Source organism: Lissotriton vulgaris, chromosome 2_1 (genome assembly GCF_964263255.1).
Source record: "Lissotriton vulgaris chromosome 2_1, aLisVul1.2, whole genome shotgun sequence".
NCBI lineage: Eukaryota > Metazoa > Chordata > Amphibia > Caudata > Salamandridae > Lissotriton > Lissotriton vulgaris.
The window spans coordinates 816812765-816835042 of NC_141687.1; the positions used below are offsets into that span (position 1 = coordinate 816812765).

Here is a 22278-nt window from a genome sequence, read left to right on the forward strand (position 1 = left end):
AGAAGGATCAAGCTTTACGCATAATTCGAAAACATACAAACTGACACATTTCACCAACTGCAATAGTACCCATGTGATCTATACCATCAGCTGTCCATGTGGTCTAATATATGTGGGGCAAACAACACAAAGAGCCAAAACAAGAATCCTACAACACATGAGCAGACTCAGATGTAACACTATTGGGGCCCCGCTAGTTGAGCATTATAACACCTACAAACACAAACCAGAAGAGATAAGATGGAGAGTCTTAGAAAAGGTGAATATAGGACCGAGGGGTGGCTCCTTAGTTAGGACATTGAACTACAAAGAATGCAGGTGGATACACTCTTTGAACAGTGTACAACAGGGCTTGAACGAGAGAGAGGAGACAGCTAGACAAATGGGACAGCTCTGATTGAATTTGGGGAAGTTATACAACATTTTTCTGTTTTGTTCCTATACCTGTGTATAAAGTATCACTGCCCATATAACATGGGTCTGATATAGACGTATTGTCTAATGTTACGGTAATGTACTAATTACAAAAGACAATGGCGGTTGCCTTGTCTGATATCTGGACTCAGACTTAATGTAACAATCTTTGACATTTCACATGTATAGATGTTTTTCGTTGGGAATGAGGTGTTTATGTTAATGAAATACTAATGTAGACATGTTTGGTTTTTCCCAAATGATGTAACTGTATATTTGTACGATTGCCTTATGATAATTGAGATTTATAACAGAGAATTGTACACTTCTCTTGGCTATCTCAGCCACCTTTCTCACAATTACTTACCCCTCTCTCTGTTCATATGCACGGATACGTCTTTGTGCAATCCAGTATGCAGAATAAGAGTATTGACCAACAGCATAGACATGCATTGCCAGTGATTTGTACAATACCATGTATGTCCCACCAAAGACCAATACATCTGGTCACTGATTATTAACTTTGCCTTGATACACGTGTCATTTACTTGTTATTGGAACACTCGTGCTCCTTCTAAGTAGAGACATCAATGTAAACAATAAGAAAAAGAAGGGCAATGATATACGGCCAAAATATAATTATTTAAGTTGAATAATCTCAGTGTTATTCAAACAATGACTGAAAGAGGGGCAATACCACGTCACCTAGCAACACACACACGCTGTGATGTCAGTGCGCATCAACGTGTGGTTGCCTAGCGACCGCGACGTCCTCGAGACGAAATGCGGAAGTAAAATTCACCGCTGGGTCGCGCTCGCCTTCACAGACAGAAGCCGCCTAGCAGAGCAGACGCGCGTCAGGAATCCTTTCTGAAAGGATTAACTCCTTCATCATGGTGAGTGAAAATGACGTTACCTACCCGGCCCTTCTAATCAGAATTACGCTTCTGCAAACCAACGGGGTTGGCACTAATTGTCCCCTCGTTTCACTTGTTTGTAGATTTATTAAATCACCAGATGACACATTGATAGCCACTTAGGAGATTACAAGACATCGAGGTCCCTACCAGCCTAACGGAGACCTCACTAGAGCCAATTATTGGTGAGTGAAAAACGCATGAGGTGGCTAGGTATAATCGAAACTGCATAGAACACAATAATGATACATATGTACTGTTAATTACAAGATATTGGAAACCAACGTAAAGGGATCAAAATTATTAACAATTGCCAGTGAATAGGATTACACAAGGACTAATGCCTTATTAAATAGGTGAGTGTTGCATGATAGGAGGGTTGAAATAGAGCCCCTCTTTCAGATTGATCCTAACAACTGTGTTTGGTCACAGATATTCATCAAATACATAAGAAGACCGTCTGATTGAATTGAACATCAGGATGTCTAACTCTTGAAGAACTGGTAAAAATTATTTTTCGTCCCCACTACCAGTCCTTTGGTAAACTCAAATATTGTGCATAAATCCAAACCTGATAGTTTTTAACGTTAATTTTAATTTAACCAACAGGCGCAACCTCCCTTACCTGCCCCCGTCTTGAAGAAGACCCGCTAGAGACCCAAAAATAAGGTGTCCCAGGGTCGAAACGTCGACAAACTTACACAAAGGACCAGTCAACCATGCCCAACATAATATGTCTATTGAATTTAGTTTGTTGGTCTTGAGTGTTAGCCAAATGAGAATTGGCCTTTTCCTATCCCTGCTTCCCTTTCTAAAGACTTTCTTCACGCACGTGTATATAGATCACCTGATGTCACTGTTTCACATTTATTTCACACTATGTCACTTTGTTCACTGAATTGTTGCGCCGTTTTTTGTAAATTTTAGTGCATATTCAAAGGTGTCAGTCGATAAGAAAAACAAAAACCATGAATGAAAAATGACTCAATGATTAAAATGTCGTACTGACCCTCTTCAGTGTTTGGTTTTTGCACGTTATGGTCTAACAGAGGTGGCATAATAAGTAGAATTGTTATGCTCACACTTGAGTTAAAGATAAATACAGGATTTAAAGCAATTGTGTCCATACCCGACGGAGCCATTGTTGAAATGATTATCTTTTTCATGCAGGACAATAAACTTTATTTTGTATCTGCTTTATTGTAGAGAACTCAGGTTTTGTTGCAGTCACCTTCCAATTTTTGCCCCATTTTTAGCTAATAAATGCAGAGTATCGACTCTCACATTGCACTGAGGCTTGCTAGCCAGACCTCAGTGCCAGTGCTCCTTCCCTAAAACAAGGTAAAGTCTAATTGTGCTACAACTGACTAAGGACTTTAGCACCCCTGTATGTCCCTATTAAATGGTACTCTAGGTACCTAGGGCAGGGGTACTAAAGAGGGTCCCTAAGGGCTGAATAATAATAAATAATAATAGAACCACTTCTAAAGCGCATGGTTACACTTAGAACAGTGTGTCCCCGCGCTGAGAGATGCTACTACTCCCCGAAAGGTCAATGTCCGGGGCTCGCCTGGATCCCAGACTGCGAGAAACTATTATTTACGTGGGAAAAGATGAGTTTTCAGTTTTTGTCTGAATCTTGTTTCAGAGGGCTCCATGCGTAAATCAAGAGGAAGCTTGTTCCAGTGTTTACTGGCTAGAAACCTAAAGGAACCACCTCCCATCCTGGTCTTGCGAACGCGAGGAAGTTGGAACAACATCGCTCCGGCAGATCTTAGGTTTCGGGTGGGACGATGAATAGTTAGAAGGTTTCGCAAATACCCTGGGCCTTTTCCCTGGGCAATGCGATGTGCAAAGCATAGAGCCTTAAACTTAATTCGCTCCTTGATAGGGAGCCAATGAAGTTCAAATAATGCCATTTTCCCTGATGCTCTGCGTGGATGGTTGAGCACCAGACGCACAGCAGCGTTTTGGACGCACTGCAGCTGGTGGATACCTTTTTTGCTTAGGGCTAGGAGAAGAGCATTGCCATAGTCTAAATGAGACGTGACTAGGGCATGAATACGTGCTTGCAAGCATATCTTATGACCCCCTCAGGGACCCACATCCACACAGAAGTCACTGCACCTAATATATGTAAGTCACCCCTACAGCAGGGCCTGTAGCCCTAAGGCAGTGTGCATTATATTTTATGTGAGACTATATCTGCATGAGCAGATATGCCCCTGAGCTGTCTAGTTTGTCTAGCAGGATGGCTAGTGATTTAGCATATCAAGGCTAGGAGCTTCAAAGCCCCAGCCACCTTTGGTAGGTGACCCCGGCTTCCTCAAAACTGGGACGCTGCCCTCAGGTCCATTAGGCACCAGGACCGGAGGGAAATTAGCTATGAAATAGGCATGTTGCACCACCAGGCTAGTCATACCCCTAAGGCGGGCTACCTGAGGTGTTCCATGAAAGAAGGATTCAACCATCATGTTTTTGGTGCAATTAGGAACTCTGGGACAGGGTTATGGCCACTCCACACAGGGTGTAGTGAACCAGGGAAAGTATCACATTGGCTACTACCCTTCAACCCCTTAACACCCCTAAATTCAGTATTTAGGGGGCCCCTAACTCCAGGAACTCCGATTTGCCTGACTAAAGAAGGTCATAGAAGAGCAGAAGAACGCAAGAACTGTTGACTAGCTTGTGTACTTGGCACCAGTAGCCTGCCTGCTTGCTCCTGTCTTGACAATTACAAAGACCAGACTTGTCCTGCAGCTGTGCATCCTCCAAAAGCTTTTGAGGGCTGCCAGCACTTACCCAACCAGCCAGCATCTCCATTGAAGTGGAGGAGCCACTTCCCTGCAGCCTACAGGCACTGACAGTACAGTCCTGCTCACCGATCTGCTAACCACCGGGTCTACCTATGCAACAGCAGCCCAGAAGAAGGTCACCAAGTGTCCAGGAGGTCAGCCCCATCGATCCATCCAATTTTCGAGACACTGATTCACCCCAGAGACTCCCTGCACCAATACTGGGTACTGGAACCTGTTGCAAGCACCAAGGCTTGCTTGTGTTCAGCCCGAAAACCTCATCCACTAAAACTGACCTGCACGACAAGGGATTCCAACACCAGAAGTCGTATTGCTGTGTTTCTTTCCCCTCTTCTGCAGGTGCACCGAGAGCTTAAGAGTCTCAAACTCACCGGCCCACCCGACAAAACACCTATGCACCCGAGCCCCCCTCCCCAGCCCGAGTCCATTGAAACCAACAGTGTCTCTGTGGTCCTGAGACCCTCAAGTACTGAGCTCTCCTTTGGGGTCTGCTGGGCTGGTCACCACGAGTCACCTTGTAGCCTTTCTTTGCAGGTACTGTTCCCCATTGACACAATTTGTAGCGTTCAAGGCTACCACTGCGAAAAGCACCTCTGCACCCGGAAACACCAGGTTAGGTAAAATTGAACTCTTGGTGCTTTTTTGGACCTTGGCCCCTCCTTACCTTAAATCCAGAAGAACACTCATGTAAGCCTGCAGTGTATGTTTCTCCCATACAATAACATTACCGCATTTGAGGCTCATGCCTCAAATCTGACAGCTGTATTTTCTAGGTTTCTGAAAATCGCTAACTCGAATAGTACTTACCTGAGCTAAAAGAAATTGGCGTCTAAATCAATATAAAAATGTATTAATTGTATGAATTGGAGTCGGATTTCCTTATTGAGTGTGTCTCTCATTTATTGACTGTGTGCAACAAGTGCCTAACACTAGAAAAGAGGATGTGGCCTAACGGCTAGGGCAGTCGACCTCTTATCTGGGGAATCGGGTTAGAGTCTCACTAAGGACGTGCAACATTCTGTGTTTCTGGGCAAATCACTTGATCTCCCAGTGCCTAACAAAAATGAATGTGTCCTCATGTTACGCAACTGGTGCTCGTGTAAAGCGCTCTGATATCGGATACCTTCTGGTCAAGTTTGCACTATATAAAACTCCGGGGAAAAAACACTCCCCGATATGCCGACGGATGCTCGACCACACTACTACAAATAGAGCACCTTGGGATTGTTAAAGCTAGCCTCTGTACACTAATAAAGAATACTAGGACTCTTTGTACAGTGCACCTCATTTTGGTACACTATATAGAGACTTGAACTGACCGCCCCTTGATGTAAAGCAGAAAAGCCATAAAGGACAGTCCGCTTCGGTCACGTTGACCTTCAGGACTTGAACTGACCTACCCTTGATGTAAAGCAGAAAAGCCATAAGGGACAGACAGATGGCAAGCAACACCAAAAGACGCATGTGATAGTACAGCTCCTAGAAACTTCAGATGGCCTCCCCAGAAAAGATAGGATACATCGGTCATCAATGAGAGTTCAGGCTGAGGTACGAATAATAATCTGTCATACATCAGATGGGCATCTGCAAATCCAACAAAATGCTAATTTTGTCTCAAAGACAACCGCAGTGCATGAACGAAGGAAGGCAAAGGTTACACCACAGAGTCACATGTGCCAAGAGCTTGCTCCAGAAACATCAAAATCATAGCCATAAATGTTATGGACTCATTGCAAGGACAACAAGCATTTACAATGCAATGGTTTTGCCTTTGTTAAAGTTAGAGCGATTGGCATTGCTCTTGACATTATTTTTATTTATGGTTTTTTTTAACATAAATAAATGGCATTGAATTGACCCCTTGTAACCGAATATGAAACTGGGTTAGTGGCAGAACAGTCACCTGAGAGGGGCTGCAGCAGGGGAGGTGATTGGGGGAGGGGAGAGGGGTTGAGGGGAGATGGGTGGGTGGGGTGAACATGCAAAAACTAGAGGTGGGCTAGAAGGTTCAACCCAGATGCCCTGTTCTGGTTCGGCTCGAGGTCCTCTGGCAGTCTCGAGCCAAAAGCAAGCAGAACCGAGAAGCAGGTGCTACTGCTGGGTGGAGAAACTAAGAAGAGAGGGCGAAAGGCAGAGCAAAGGAGCCTCAGTGAAGCATTCTAGAGCCAAAGAGAGAGAGAGAGTGCGGAAGAGAAAGAGACAAAAAGAGAGAGAGGAGGAGGGAGAAAACGAGGGGGAGAAAACGAGGGGGCGAAAAGAGAGGGTAGCAGACTAAGGAGAGAGAAACTGACAGAGCGAAGGATGGAAAGAGCAAGGAAGAGAAAGACAAAAAGAGAGACAGAGGAGGAGGGAGATAACGAGGGGGGCGAAAAGAGAGAGTAGCAGACTAAGGAGAGAGAAACTGGCTGAGCGAAGGATGGAAAGAGCAAGGAAGAGAAAGACAAAAAGAGAGACAGAGGAGGAGGGAGATAACGAGGGGGGCGAAAAGAGAGAGTAGCAGACTAAGGAGAGAGAAAGTGACAGAGAGCGAAGGATGGAAAGAGCAAGGAAGAGAAAGACAAAAAGAGAGACAGAGAGGAGGGAGATAACGAGGGGGCGGAGAGAGAAAGTGACAGAGAGCGAAGGATGGAAAGAGCAAGGAAGAGAAAGAGACAAAAGAAGAGACCGAGGAGGTAGAAAACGAAGGAGGGGTGAAAAGAGAGAGAAACGGACCGAGGAGGGAGAAACTGACAGAGAGCGAAGGATGGAAAGAGCAAGGAAGAGAAAGCCGAGGCAGAGAGCGAGATGGAGCGAGGGTGATGGCTTAGCTCGTTTTGGCTGCTAGAGCCAGGCCCCTTACCCAAGTCTTCTCTGGCCTGCCCACTGTTACCAACGACTCGTAAAGGCCTCAAAATCACAACGTAGTTTGTGTACACAAACACTTTGTATGAGTCTTTCCACTATAAAAACGCATTTAAATGTGATCATAAAGTTAATGTTTCCACAGCAGGAGTGTCATTTTTGTAACCAGGGGGTTTCTGGGAGCTATGTGTGGACAAATGACATCAAGTGAGATGAGTGAGTGTCTGTAATCCTAGGCTGGTTTGTGCAAAACACAATCAGTTGTCACTACTCCAACATGATGCACCTCAAACGATCCGATCCGAGTGCGTGCGCAATCACGTGTATATGTGACTTGTTACTGAGTGCACCACGGGTGGATGGATGTGCGGTGCTCCTGCTTGCACCATTGAAAGACGTGAGTTGTTACTATGTGCACGACGGGTGGCTGTGCGGTGCTCTTGAGTGCAGACTGTTACTGAGTGCACCACGGGTGGATGGATGTGCGGTGCTCCTGCTTGCACCATTGAAAGACGTGAGTTGTTACTATGTGCACGACGGGTGGCTGTGCGGTGCTCTTGAGTGCAGACTGTTACTGAGTGCACCACGGGTGGATGGATGTGCGGTGCTCCTGCTTGCACCATTGAAAGACGTGAGCTGTTACTATGTGCACGACGGGTGGCTGTGCGGTGCTCTTGCGTGCACCGTGGCAGACTGTTACTGAGTGCACCACGGGCTGGCGTGACTGCTACTGAGAGGACCAATGGCTGGGCAGAGATGAAGTGTCACTGAGTGCACCCAGGTATGTGTGCGGTGCTCTAGAGAGCACGACGGGTAGACGTGAGCTGTAGAGGTGTTCATCCCATGTGGACGTGAAGTTTTCTTTTACTCACCACGGGCAGATATGATGTATTTTAATGATCCCTATCTACACCACGAGTAAACATGAGGTGTTGTAGTGTTTGCAAGACCAGACTTACCTCGCTCCCAGTGTAGACACAAATGTAGTTGAACCGTTATCACCGCACAGACGGGTAAACAAGGCAGGGACAGGAGCTGTCTAACGGATTCCCGCCTGGCCCCAAAACTATAACCCTGCAATTAATGTACCTCCTTTGTAATAAGTCGCGCGGCTGTTGCACGGGGTGTGTTCACCTGGTTCGTGCATCCGCACTCAGAGGCGACGCGGTGCCCCTGTGTGCACTACCTGCTAAGCCCCCGTGCCTTCAAAGACAGCCCCCGTGTGGAGTCAATGGAGAGAAACAATCGCCGCACTAATTAACATTCCTGATACCGCGCTCCTGTCACGACAGATTCTGCGATATCACGTGATTGGTGATTTTATAGGGACGGTATGGGGTCTTCTTGAAGGCATGAAAAGGCAGCTCTCTCAGACCTCATTAACTGGGCAGCTCCTTCTCTCACGCTCAATTAGACCTCAAAAGGCCCCATTTGTCCAATTTGCACACTTGGTTACAGAGAAGAGGATGGGGGCTTTGCTTATGGGACACTTGCCTGGGCCGGAATGAATGCAGGACACCCCTCTAGCTCGCTGTGGTGTGACTGCTGCCGGGGGTGTGTCCGGACTGTTCCTCTGGATGGGGGGGCGCTCACATGACCCGTCCCCCTCCCTCCACTCAAAGGCTGATAATCTCCTCAGCTCTCTTATCTCAGCCTCTTTCAGAAGTCGAGAAAGATCCCATTGGCAAACCGAGGAGGGAGGCACCGCGCCTCCTCTTAAAGGGACCGGCCGGGTGAAATGCGGAGCCGTTGACAATCATCCACCCATCTGCAAACAGCAAGGAACTGCTGAAATGGGCGTTTCAGTGAGCGAGGACAATGAAACATAAACAAAAGTAATAACCACACAAAAGAAACAAAGGCCCGGACTGCCGAGCGCCCAGAAACCAGGGGGAGTGTAAGTGATGCTTTCCGCACTGATTCTGCCCCAGCCCTGCTGGCCACTCCCGTTTTAGAGACTCACCTCACCTTTTTTTTATCCCAACAAAGTCGTGTATAGTAAAAACCATTTTAAACGAGTAAAAGTTCATCTTAATAACACGAGTCATAGTCATATGCAGTAAAGCGCCACATGGTGGCGCTTTAAGGTAACATATCAAACAGTCACTTATGGAGTGCATTCTTTTACTAGTGGGCGGCATGTTCTAGGGAGAAGAAAAGGCAATACACTTTCCGCTGTGAACGGACCAACGAGCTCCAGAAAAAAAATGTTTTTCGGCGCTTCTTGCAAGAAATAAGATATCGAGGGATACATGCTGGAAACAATCATACTTCACGCAACTGCTGTTCAGCCCGACAGTTATCCTCCTGTGAGATGGCTGAGGGTTTCAGATGAAATGCGGAGAGCACCAACTAAACCGAGGCAGCGGTAGGGGGGCGGGAACGGGGCACAGGAAGGTGGGTGCCGGCAATGCCGGCTGTTCATCGAGAGGGACGGGGGGAGGGGGGCGGGAGAGGAATAAGATATCGAGGGATACATGCTGGAAACAATCACAGTAATTTTATTAAATGCACCTCGGCTCACCCTTACAGCAGGAAGGCGGGTGCCGGCAATGCCGGCTGTTCATCGAGGGGGGCGGGAGAGGACACGGACGGCGGGAGACACCGGAGCAGGAAGGCGGGTGCCGGCAATGCCGGAACAGATTCGGGGGCGTTCCCGGCTTTCGCCTGACGTCGCGTGACGTCGGCAAAAGCCAAAGAATCTCGGGAACGCCCCCGTGTCTCCTCCGGCATTGACGGACAGGCCCGTCTTCCAATGGCTAGTCTCCATTTATGGAGCTAGCCAATGAAAGACGGAGGCCGTTCCTGTCTCCCATATAGATCTCAAGAGGTTTTTGCCTGCGCAAAAAAGATGCGCAGAGCGCATCTTTTTCGCGAGGCAAAACCTAAAAAGTCCTTCGAAGCCACCATCCTTGCAAATGCCGAAGCTGGAATTTTAGCTTATCATGTGAAAATCCCAAGATGGACAGCAGTGAAAACTTCACCCGCAGGTGTTCGGAGGATAGTTGTTGAGATTACCTTCAAGAAGCCAGTACCACTGTGAGAAGATGGGCTGCAATCAGCGATATGATCTTCATGAATACCCTAGGGGCTGAGGTCAGGCCAAAGAGAAGGACTGTGAACTGAAAATGGTTTGGCACCACCACAAAGCATAGGTACTGCATGTGTGGCTTCAGGATATGTGCATGGTACTACACATCCTGCAAGTCCAAGAACACCATCATGTCCTCAGCGTATAAGACCACCCAAACCTGAGCCAGTGACAGTATGAATTATCCTTCTTGAGGAAGGTGTTCATAAGTCTGGGCTCTCAGCTCAGCCTCAGTCCCCAGACTTCCTCAGGGGACAGGAAGCTATCAGGAATTCTATCCCACACTCTACCTTGGCACCACCTTGATCATGCCCTTGGAGAGCAACATCTGAACCTCCATGGAAAGAATATTCCAATGATCTCAAGATATTTGAGCACAAACCATGGGTGTGTGGGGAGGAGTTGCCAAGAAAGCGAGAGTAATCAAACTGTATGAAAGTGCCCCTTTTCGACATGGTCACTCCAACTATGTGCCTGGTATCTGATGCAATTTTGACAAAAGTGCACTGGGTTCCTGCTATCCCCAGGTCCCCAGTGCCAGATCTATTCCCCTAAAATGTACAATATTTCCGCCAATTGGCAATTTCATAGCACCCCCTGTAAGTCTCTAGTAAATGGTACCCCTGGTAACTACAGCAAGGAAGCTAAAGAGGATTCCTAAGGGCTGCAGCATGTATTGTCCCACCCTAAGGGACCCCTCAGTACCAACATACAAACTGCAATTGGAGGCTGTATACCATGGTGCAGAGAAAAGTGAAGACACAACATGGCACACCTTGTGCATGCCACTGTGATGTCTAAGTCGATTCTTAGATATTGCAAGTTAACAGGGAAGCCATTTTAGATACATGTGCGCAACACTGGAAATTACGAGTTACTCAGCTACATGATGGCTTCACTGAACCTAGAGATGTTTGGGATCAAACATCTCGTTTTAATAAACCCACACTGATTCCAGTGATGGATTTATTAAAACATTTACTTAGAGGGCACCTTAGAGGTGCCCCTTGAAAACCTACAGACTACTAGTGTGCTGGCTGACAGGCATAGACCAGCCTGCCACCACAGACAGGTTACCGACACCCTGCAGGTGAGAGCCTGTGCTCTCTGAGGGCAGAAACAATGCTTACTCAGACCAGAGGTGTTGTCACCTCCTCCAAGCAGAACGGCTAAGTCATCAGCATATCAAGGCAGGAGGCTTCAAAGGACTCTGCCACATTTCATTTGCGACACAAGGTTTCCCCAAACAGGGGAAATGCCACCCCCTGCCTCTGGCCCATTTGACACCAGGACAGGTGGAAAAATTAGCTAGTCAGGAGGCTGTTCAACTCTCAGGCTAGTACCACCCCTAAGCTGGGCTACCTGACGTGAACATGATTTTTAGAATTCCACCATATTTTTTTGGCAGAATTAGGCACTCTGGCTCAGGGTTATGTCCACTTCCCACAGGAAGTGGTCAGATAGATGGTGTAGACACCTTAAAGGTAAGTAGCACATTGGCTACTACCGGTCAGTCCCCTTAATGCCCTTAAATTGAGTATATAGGTGGCACCCCTGAAGCCAGGAACTTCGATTTGACAGATCAAGAAGAGGACCCAGAAAAACCGTAAGCAAAGCGACAACTGAAGAGTGCTGCAAACGTTTGGCATCAAAACCTGCCAGCCTGCACCAGTCTTGACAATCGCGACCAGTGAGTCGTCCTGCAGCTGATTAGCTTCCAAGAACTCCGGAAGACTGCCAGCCCTTTGCAAATTGCCAGTAATCTTCCTGTGAGCAGGGGAGCTACTCCCCTGCAGGTACCGAAAATGCTAATTCCAGTTTACCGACTTGCAACTCCCAAGCTAGTCAGACGCAGCAGCCTCACAGGAAGAAGAACCTGTGCTCCTGAAGGTGAGTTCTGTTCCCCCACCAAGTGAGAGGTAACGAGGACCAACTGCAGTCGCAGAGGTGGAGAAGTGTGGCTCACTGGTTAGAGCAGGCAGACCCTGAAGCAGAGGTCAGACCCGGGACCAGGGTTCAATTCCCGACGTGGCAGGGTCTTGAGCTCAAATGTCCACAGACTCGATAATTCTCGCTTCGGTGCCTGACCTAATCATGGGCTCACACTCTGCAAATCTGGGCATTAAGCTTGCTTAATCTCCACAACGGCCCCCCGCGGTGGGATGCCTGGTTTCACCTTGGGGATGCCCTGTAGGGGCTATCTCACAGGGAAAAGCCAGGACGGGTTCCCAAGGCAAGCGCCGAGATACCTCCCCAGGTGATCGAGCGCTATATAAGAACATACAAAAAAAAAAAATACCCGAGGTACTGGACCCCTTGCAGCAAACAGAGCCCATGAGAGTCCAATACAGATTCCCACTTACCAAGACCAAGCAGACGTCAAGGGACGTCGTAAGCGAAGAGACCCACTTCCAGAGTGACCCAGCTGTCCTGATTTTACATCCTCAACTGGCGAAGACCGACAACTGCAAGGCCGTAGGACACACAGAGCCCAGCCAACCTTTCCGCTCTGCATCCAGGTGCCCCAACCCATGTACGTACAAACTAGCTGTGCCCCCTTGACCCCAGGACTCGTGACCGGCCCCCCAGCTGGGAGTGCCCAGACTTGTTCCCAAATCCCCCTCTGCAGCCTGTTTCTCAGTGCCCTCCGCCCTTTTGCACCGGCGTAGTGCGCACAGCTACCAACCCAACCAGCACCTCTGCACCAGGATGCCTCAGGGCAGGTAACTGCTGGTGGCACTTTGGACCTTGGCCTCCTACGAACCTAAGTCCCAATGGAGACCCCAGGAAACCAATCGTAAATAACTGTATGGAACATATGCCTTTTCTCCCATAGGGAAGCATTGCTACATAAAGACACATTTAAGTGACCTATTTACTTACCTGTAAAAATTCATATTTTAAGAAGTACTTACTTGATGAAGAATTTCTTGTTATCAAAATGTTTATAAAAATACAAGTTATTTTTCTAAATTGATCTCGGATTTATTCTTGACTGTGTCTCTCGTTTATTGACTGCTCGCCCACACTACAGCAAGAGAGACCATTTACTGTTTAATTTTTGCCTCTTCAAACTAATAAGGGTTGCCTGGACTCTTTACACAGTGCACATCGCTTTTGTCCACCATAGTAAAGAGCCTGCTTCTTACATTTGTGGTTCAGTGGTGGGATGCACGACTTTGCATTTGCTGATACCACCAAGGTCAATAGGTGACTCTGCAAAATAAATCCACAAAATATTTTAGTCAAATATATTTTTGAGAATTTTTGCCAATTTTTCCAAATTTCCACACTTTAACTGTTAAGGCCTTGGTCAAGTCCCCTAGTTCATTTGTATTAGATTTTTTAAAGCATCATAGACAGTTAAGTCTTTAAAAAGTATAGTCTGCTAGATTTTTTCTAACTTTCTAAAAAGGTCCTACCTAATCTAATACCGTGTCTGAGACAGAGGATAATACCCAGTTGTTCAATCTGGGTCCTTATAAGAAACTTAAGTTGGCCCATCTTAAGGACCTCTACAAAGCATGGAAACTTGCCATAGGGTCTACACCTAACGAGGCTCATTTACAGAAGCTGCTTGCTGAGCATGATACAGTGATGGCAATGGAATAAAGCCCTTATGATACTGAGGAGGGAGATGTCGGTGAGGATGTTGAGTTCTCAAATTCCACTACTGGTAGCACCTCAACTAGTAATACTTCTGGTTGTACCCCGGATGAAGTTGAGGAAGAGGGTCCTGAATGTCAGAAACTAGCTAGAATAGCTTTATAAGCTACAATTTTCGTCATAGAAAAAGAGAACACTTAGGTGGGCCTAGCACCCATCACTGGTGGCAGCAACATTTTGAATAAGGAGAAAGATGAAACTCCTGACCCTAAGATCCCCAAAGGGATTGCACCCAAATATGTAGAGGACGATGCTATCACCAAGAGGTTTACAGCCTTTAAAAGGGCTTGTAAGATAACCAAGAAGATGTCAAGCTCCCTACTTCGGGAGCTATTTTCAGGAAAGTTCAGGGATAGACTCCTGACACTGAATGAGGCAGATGCATAGTCCTTAGAGCTCATGAAAGATACCTTGATTGAGTGCTTTAGACTCAACACTGAGAAGTACAGAATTAGGTTCAGGAAGATTCATAAAACCTCAAGTCAAACCTGGGTAGATTTTGTTGACTTCTCCGTCAAAACACTAGGTGGCTGGTTAAAAGGTAACAAGGTGCAAGATTATGATGGGCTTTAAAATCTTAATATGAAAGAGCATATGTTAAGCAACTGTGATCCGAAAAATTGCATTAGTACTTGATAGACCTAGGTTCAGACTCTCCCCGAGAATTGCGGAAGGAGGCTAGCCAAGACTAGGGTGTCCAAGTAGTCTCACACAGGGGTGACCAAAGAAAAGAGTGTCTCATCCTTCCAAAAGAAAAGGTAAGAAGTCTGTGAAGTGAGCTTCTAAACAGCCGCAAGCTCAGGTCCTCTCTCCTCAGGGAGAAGACCTGCCAGCCCCAAAAGGGAAGTGAGCCCCAGGTCTATGGGAGGTACCAGGCAGGGCTCCCAGGTCCAGGAGGGACCCTCTAGGGAAGAACTGTTATTATTATTATTATTATTATTATGTTTCTTATATAGCGCCTGAATCGACCCCCGATGGGGTATCTCCGCGCTTGCCTTGAGAACCCGTCCTGGCTTTTCCCTGTGAGATAGCCCCTACAGGGCATCCCCAAGGTGAAAGCCAGGCATCCCGCCGCGGGGGGTGGGGGGCGTTGTGGAGATTAAGCAAGCTTAATGCCCAGAGTTGCAGAGTGTGAACCCATGATTAGGTCAGGCACCGAAGCGAGAATTATCGAGTCCATGGACATTTGAGCTGAAGACCCTGCCGCGTCGGGAATTGAACCCTGGTCCCGGGTCTGACCTCTGCTTCAGGGTCTGCCTGCTCTAACCAGTGAGCCACACTTCTCCACTGTGCCAAGGACAGACAACCTGTCCTACTCTTGAAAGCCTGCTAAAGCAGGCTTCTGCACAGGAAAAGCGAGACCTAAAACCTGGTGCCACTAGTAGAGTGGTAGTGCCTCAGTAGTACAGAGAGTAATTACTCTCATTGGCCCATTACATTCCCCTAGCTAGGTATCCTTGCCAGAGCAAGACTTGGAGTAGGCTAGTCAGCTACCTCTACTGGCCAAACATGTTCCAGAAGGTGAAGGAGTTTTGTAACTCCTATTGTACCTGCCAAGCCAGTGGCAAAACAGGTAACCACACAAATGACCCCTTAATTTCACTTCCAGTGGTTGTGGTTCACTTTGGGACTCCCTGCAAAATTCATAAGGAGATGGAAAGTCCTTTTGCCATGCCTGCTTTTTAGATTCCAGAAAAGTACCTTAGAAGGGAGTAGGGTTCAGTCTCTTTGAGCTTCTGGTTGGACATCCTGTAAGGGGACCACTGTGCCTAGCTAAGAAAGGCTGGGCGATACTTTTCAAAGAGCCTAAACAAGACATTGTGGACTATTTGTTAGGATTACGTTCAAGGATAAGCCTAAACTGCTCGCCCACACTACCACAAAAGAGCGAATTTAGTGTTATTATTTTTGCCTCTGTAAACCAATATGGGTTGTCTGGAATCTTCACACAGTGGACCTCGTTTTGGTCCACTAGATAAAGAACTAACTTCCCACATGTACTCTAGCAGAAAAGGCAATATTGACTTTTGCATTCTATCTGTCTCATATGTCAGCTGGAGGTAGAATTAGAGAGGCTTTGCATTGCGGTCAGAAGGTGAAGAGAAGGAGGAGGAGGAGGACTGTTGCACTTGATGATGGGCTTGCTCCTGCTCAGTTCCCCTACCCTTGAAGCCAGAAAAAGGACTGAGCTAGCTGTTGGACAGCCTGAGCGAGTTGTGTCTGGCATTAGACAAGGCCTCTCATATGACCAGAATTTCTGATACTGTGGATGGAACAGGAGAGTTGTCAAATAAAACAAGCAGTAGCTCTCCTATCTTTGAAGGGCTGCAGCATGGAATCCACCTTCTCACCAAACAGGCTGGCTCCATCAAAGGGCATGTCCGAAGAGAAGCCTGGACGTGCCTAGAACACCTGCTGGTAGGGTGATGAACCATGAATACCAGTGATACAAACCTAGGGATAGACATGATCCCAAGAAACTGCCAACAATACAGCTTCCAGTGGATTTCTTCATTTCAAAATATGATGGAGAATCTATTTTCAAAACTGGCAAAACCAGTTCACGCTAAATGATGACCTGTGCCAGTAATCAGAGAGCTTAATGAGATACACCCAACCACAGAGGCGACATATAGCTTTTCTTCCTCCTCAAAAATATCATCAACAACCTCTTCAATAACAAAAAAACTAAAATGAAATTCTGGGGACACAGGAGTAAACAATCTGAACTACTGTAGCCTCTAGTGACCAGTTACATTCATCTCACTGGCTAAAGACTTACTGCTTTGGAGTGAGGTGACTCCAACACTAAAATGCAGTTGTTTTGGAGTGTATGGGTATCTCCCCAATGGTTGTTAACTCAAAATAGGGCGGAATTTACCAGCTTGATGACTGGGAAATTTCAAGCGTGTGAGCCTATGAAAGAGACCATGTTGAAGAACATGATATAATCAGAAATTTATGTTTTGTGTGCTAAATGCTATTAAAATACATATATATTTATTAGACCTTATTTTAACAGAAAATGAATCAGTGAAGCAAAGGTAAGTACTGTACCGTTGTTTTCGAAGTTGCATATCCTCCATCACTCCTTGAATGTGATCAACGTTTTCTTTATTTTCAACAGATACATCTTTTCCATAGGCCCAGGCTGCCTGACCAGTGATTTGATCGAGGAGGACTTGACCTTTTTCACGCAATCCTTGCAAGCCAGAGTCTAACAACAAAAAGCATGTGGAGTTTTTCTTGGTTCAGATATAACAATTACTTCTGATTATAAAATCAAAACAATTAATTGAGCTCATTTGTGATGCTATTTTTCTAACTGCAAATACTATACATAAGACATGCAACTAGTTTCTCGAAAACCTTTTAAGAATGTATTTTTATTTTAGAGTAAAACACCTCACCTGATAAAAGAGTAGACATAATTTATAGTAAAACAGGCACACATTAGACATGCTAGACTAGCATATCGGTGTATCTTTTCTTGTCCTAATGCATGCTCTGTTTTGTCACGTATACCAGTGCTGCTTCAACTCAGGGCAGCACTCATTCATGCCAGATTCCGTCAGCTGTACTTCTTCAAAGACCCCTGAATAGGGGTCTGCAGACCACAGGTTAACAACCACTCCCATAGGCAGTTATGAATAACCAAACTCTAGAATCAATATATTAAAAGATTGAGGATTGGAAAATAATAGTTTGCCTCTAAGCAAGTCAAGTAGGAATGATAACTGGTGGCAGAGGTTTTAATATTTCCAATAAGCAGGAGTACCAACGCTGTTATGCTCAAATTGGTGCATTTATAAACATTGCCATGGATGCCTCTCCCATCCTGTGAATGACATATGGTAACAGAGGTAGAGCAGTAAAAGAGTAAGCCAATACCCCTGACTAGTTTAGCTACCGATGATTCCTGCAAGGATTCAAATAAGACATAGGTATTGGTTAAAGGTAGGACTGGAACGGCTTGACAACTGTAGAGAATGGGGCATTGAAAATTGACAGACACTAGAACGCACTACAAACATTTTACAGACACAGAGTCATTTCCAGGTTACTTGTGCACTTCCTCGGTGGGAACAGCAGAGCTCATAAATAAGACAAAATCATACAACGGGTGAATGCATGGGTCTACTATATCAACATTGAGTAGATGCCTGGCAGCATATTGGTTTTGTTCTGGCTACCTGCAATGTTGTACTTTTCACACAATCTTTGCAGCTCCCCACTTTTCCTGCTTTTTCTGTTTCCAGTTTCTGAACACTTAGTGCTCTTCTCTGCTTCCCTGGTCGGGTCTGCTTTGTGTGTTCCAGACAGCTTCAGTTATCCTTCTTGCCATCAGCCTTCTCAGCTCCTGTCTGGCTGGTAATCACGGCCACCTGAGGCCCGGCTGGTATCCTGATCTATCGGGTATTCTTGACAGCAACTTCCACTGATGAGTGGTAAGGGTCATTCCAACTTTCATTCAACGGTTCTCACTTTTAAAAATACTTCAAATTCAGTCGGAGTATTACTAATTACTTTACAGTTGGCCCTTACATCCTTGATATTTTCGGTCATACCCCTTTATTTGCTATTCGCTGGCTCATACAGAGTGAGTTGATACACCGATATATCTGGATAGGGAGTCAGGAACAGCAAGGGTATTAAATGGGTCCACTAAGCGAGAGCCTGACAATTCTTGAGTGTGTGGGTGCTGGTATCTGGAGGTGTGTTTGGCATATTTCCTTTTTTTCTACAGTGAGCACGTCTATAGGTAATGTTCCCCACATGTGAAAGAAGTGAAGAAGGACACTTGTTTGGATCCCCAATTTGCGTATTCCCTGAATATGCTTAAGATATCTGAAGTTATCATTCTCCCGACAGGGTTTACTCCAAGAGGTGACTGTAATGGTTGTGCTAGTGTCGAGTCTGTGGAGTCTTTCTAAACAACAGAAGAGAATGAGTGCCTCCTTGCCTCTGTAGTACATGGTCATCATGTTGTAGGTGCGAACCAGTAATATTTTGTTCAATCGCATCATCTGAAAAGTTTTGAGCACTACTTCCACTGCAGTTAGTTGCAACAGAATAATAAACTTAAGTGACTCCTATGGTATCCACTTTCCATCACGATCATTTTTGCTAAGCCATGACAAAAGTCCTTTTTGGTATGGGTTTACTAAAATTCAGGTGAGTAACAGTTTGTATTTTTTGTTCCTCCACTGAAATATGTGCTGTAATCCGAGTATCAGCAAAACGAGGTATTCCTAGGAACATGTGCCCACTGACTCATTAAAGATTCCTGAGGTGGATACATTTGTAAACATGCATTGGTCACCAACAACCTGCAGCATGCTATCATTCTGAATAGTTTCAACACTCAACCAATAGGAGGATATCTCAAATGCTAATGCTTTGTCCTTAATTCTTGGACGATAAAATTAGAGCCATAAGCCATAACCCACATTTTCTTTTTGGCAGTGTAAAAGCGCTAGCAACAAACCTGCCCATCACAGCAGACACAGACTAGCTATATCATAAAAACCAAAAAATCAGAACAGGGAGATTGGCTGGATTTTAAAGGATGCAGAGCATATACTGGAATTAGAACCTTGCTCACCGAGACACATAGTCCACAGCTGTTGTCATTCAGAAACATCGCCTTCTGTAAAAACCCTGCTTGTTTTGGGCTCGAGTTCCAAAAGGACCTCGAGCCGAGCCAGACATCTGGCCTGAGCTTTCAGTGGTGTACCCACCACTAGCTTTCACCCTCTGTTGTCAGTTGCATTTGTTGTAATACCTGTACTTATAAACAAACAAGTACACTGCATGAAAAACATTTCAGACATATGAAAGAAGAAAGGAAAGTGAAGGAAAAAAGTACATATTTTCTCATTAATAAATTACTAATAAAAATACTAATGAACATGAACCCAAATGAACGTTCTAAATAAATATAAACAGAACAAAACAGCCCCAGAAACATAAACCCTGCCCACCTCACATTTTCCTAATATTTTTTAACAAACACAACATTCTTTTTTTACAAACTATGAAAACACATTCAGGATGTACATTTTCACTATGAACTTAAGCATTGAACAAAAAGATGGTAGTGTTTGCTTACCAACACTTTTCAACTTTTCTTCAAGCAGTTTTAAAGTTTGCTGTATTGCCGACCCATCCGTTGGAGCTACATCTACACACAGCATTCCAAGCAAACCATCCAATTGCTGGGACATCTAGAAAAAAAGGATTACGTTTTGATAGACCCTCACATTCTGGAGATTAATATATCTACAATGCAATATACAGCAATCAGTATATGAATGCCCCATTAACATATTAAGTGTGTGCAATCTTACATGTTTTCAATCTGAACATTCTGCGGTTGGATCTTGCAGCTACCATGAAAATGATAGCTGAAATACAGAATGTCAAATGTAATACTAATTTGGCAATGCCACCAATGGCATCTGCCATGCTGGGTGATTGGGCTACCTCTGGAACCATTTGCTAAGTAGTGCTCCACATGTCAGTGGAGTAACCCTCGCTGTGGCCCACAATGGACTTTTAACTTCTTCGTCAGTTGTGCAGTTTGTGCACACTTATGGCAGACCAAAAGAAAAGTGACTAAGGCAATTTCTCCAAATGTTTACCCTAGTTTAGTGAAAGGTACACAAGCTGTTTCGCAGGAAATCTCTGCTAAATGTAAGCAATGCCACTTATCCACATGGATTTCGTTCAATAGCTAATTCTGCAGGCATATCACATACTGAATAAAGTAATTTCTTAGAGTTGGTCTTGAGAGAAGTATTATGAATGAATAATGACATATGATGGTAACACACAGCTCTCTTTGCTTCGAAATTCACAATTTCTTGAGGCAAACTTTGTTACAATTACTGCATATTTCCAGGCTGAAGTTCAAAGCACAGTTCTCATTTTTAATGCGTGCTACGTCAGAACAATTCATAAACATAACATTACTGAAAGGCAAAAGGCTCAAACCTTGGCAGAAGTCAGAATGGGTATTTTTTACACAAACTCATGAGGCTGGGGGAATTCTATGGCAGGACCTAGAGGATCAGATTACGCATTTGTCTTTCCTCTACTCACTGCACAGCAGTCGTAAAAATCTCCAGCATCATATACTACATTTCCCATGAAACCTCATTACACATAATAACATTTGCACAGATTAAATATTCTCGACCACAAACCCAATTCAGAGGAAAAACCCAAGTACTTCCTCGTTCTTCGCTGCACAACAGCCAGTAAAGTGTCAGATTTGTTTTGCTGTATGGGTCGTCTTGCTTATGGGGCTTTCTTACTTGTCTGTATTGTTTTGAGTGTTGTCAACTACAATGGATAGCGATCGCATAGGATTCATACTCAACTGAGGCAGCTTGGCAGGCAGACTTGGAGCCTTACACTTACAGACAGCTCTCATACCCACAGGGGTGGACAAGCCAGTCAACATTGTCTCTTGGAGACATTGCCAGACAGTGATATGAGGGTGATGGACTCCCAACCACAGTACAAGATCTGCCTCAACTTGCAGAAGGATGTCTTCAAGCTCCTCCAGGCAGAGGTCAAGATTCACGTAAGGCACAGGTGGTTCACCAGGTGGCAATATAGAGAATCAAAGCTGAGCCAAAGTGGGTTGAGATGGTCTTGTCTTACATTGACAATCTATTTCCGCCCTCCAGTGCACAGCGGAACACAGGATCCACCCAACCACAGGCTCCCTTGTAGGCCAGAAGGAAGGCATTCAGGGACTGTAATTTAACTCTATTTTTAACAAATAAGTAAAGACACTCAGTTATTTCACCTCACACTAAGCAGACACCCTATGAGGTCATATACATAGAGTACTCAGTGAGTGATAATGCTCCAGTGATCTAAAGAGCAGAGTGTACAGCTCGGTAGTATCAGGCCAAAAATGGGTTCATCTGATGGTGAAGGAGCAGTAATTTATATGGCCTTTATGGGTGGTGAAACTTGAATTCTTCAGCCTAGAGGGCAGCAACAAGGACCCGGGAACCTTCAGGGAGACAACAGGCTGCTACTAAACCAGTTGTAATTCACAAAGGAGCCAAGAGGGAAATAAGGGTACCTACGGGATAGCCCTCCACTTAACAGACGTCAATATAAAAAAAATCCCTGTACCCTGGACATTAGCATTCATCTAATAGGCATTCAATTACTATTTTCTGGAAAAAAACTATACTATTTAGATCCAGTCTTCCACCCTCTCTATATGTAGTTGGGTATATTCTATCTCTGCTTAGCTGTCCAAATCAAACCATTGTTAGTAGCTAAAAAGGGAGATTCTGAAAGGAATTCAACTCAACACATCCCCAGATGTCTGCTCAACTGAGACAGTACATCCACCCACACTTGAAAATAAATCGAGTGAAAAATGTGTGGTGAAAAAGAATGACACTTCACGGGCTAACAACCCTCAGGGCACTTGGCAGATGTTACCAGTTTACAGCCCCTTTCTCATCATCGGTTGCCATTCCTTTTCAAAGTAAGATGAAGG

The 22278-nt window shown here is 45.2% G+C and overlaps 1 protein-coding gene across 2 annotated transcripts in view; it reads right to left on the reverse strand.

Moving 5' to 3' along the window:
• The window catches only part of SESTD1 (SEC14 and spectrin domain containing 1), a 420103-nt gene that overhangs the window by 128257 nt on the left and 269568 nt on the right, over positions 1 to 22278 (reverse strand). For both annotated transcript variants that reach the window (XM_086956209.1, XM_086956208.1), the window contains exons 12-13: positions 19858 to 19972; positions 16803 to 16962 (exon numbers count right to left, since the gene is read on the reverse strand). In XM_086956209.1, the coding sequence (XP_086812335.1) occupies positions 16803 to 16962; positions 19858 to 19972 (275 nt within the window). The remainder of the gene's footprint in view (positions 1 to 16802; positions 16963 to 19857; positions 19973 to 22278) is intronic.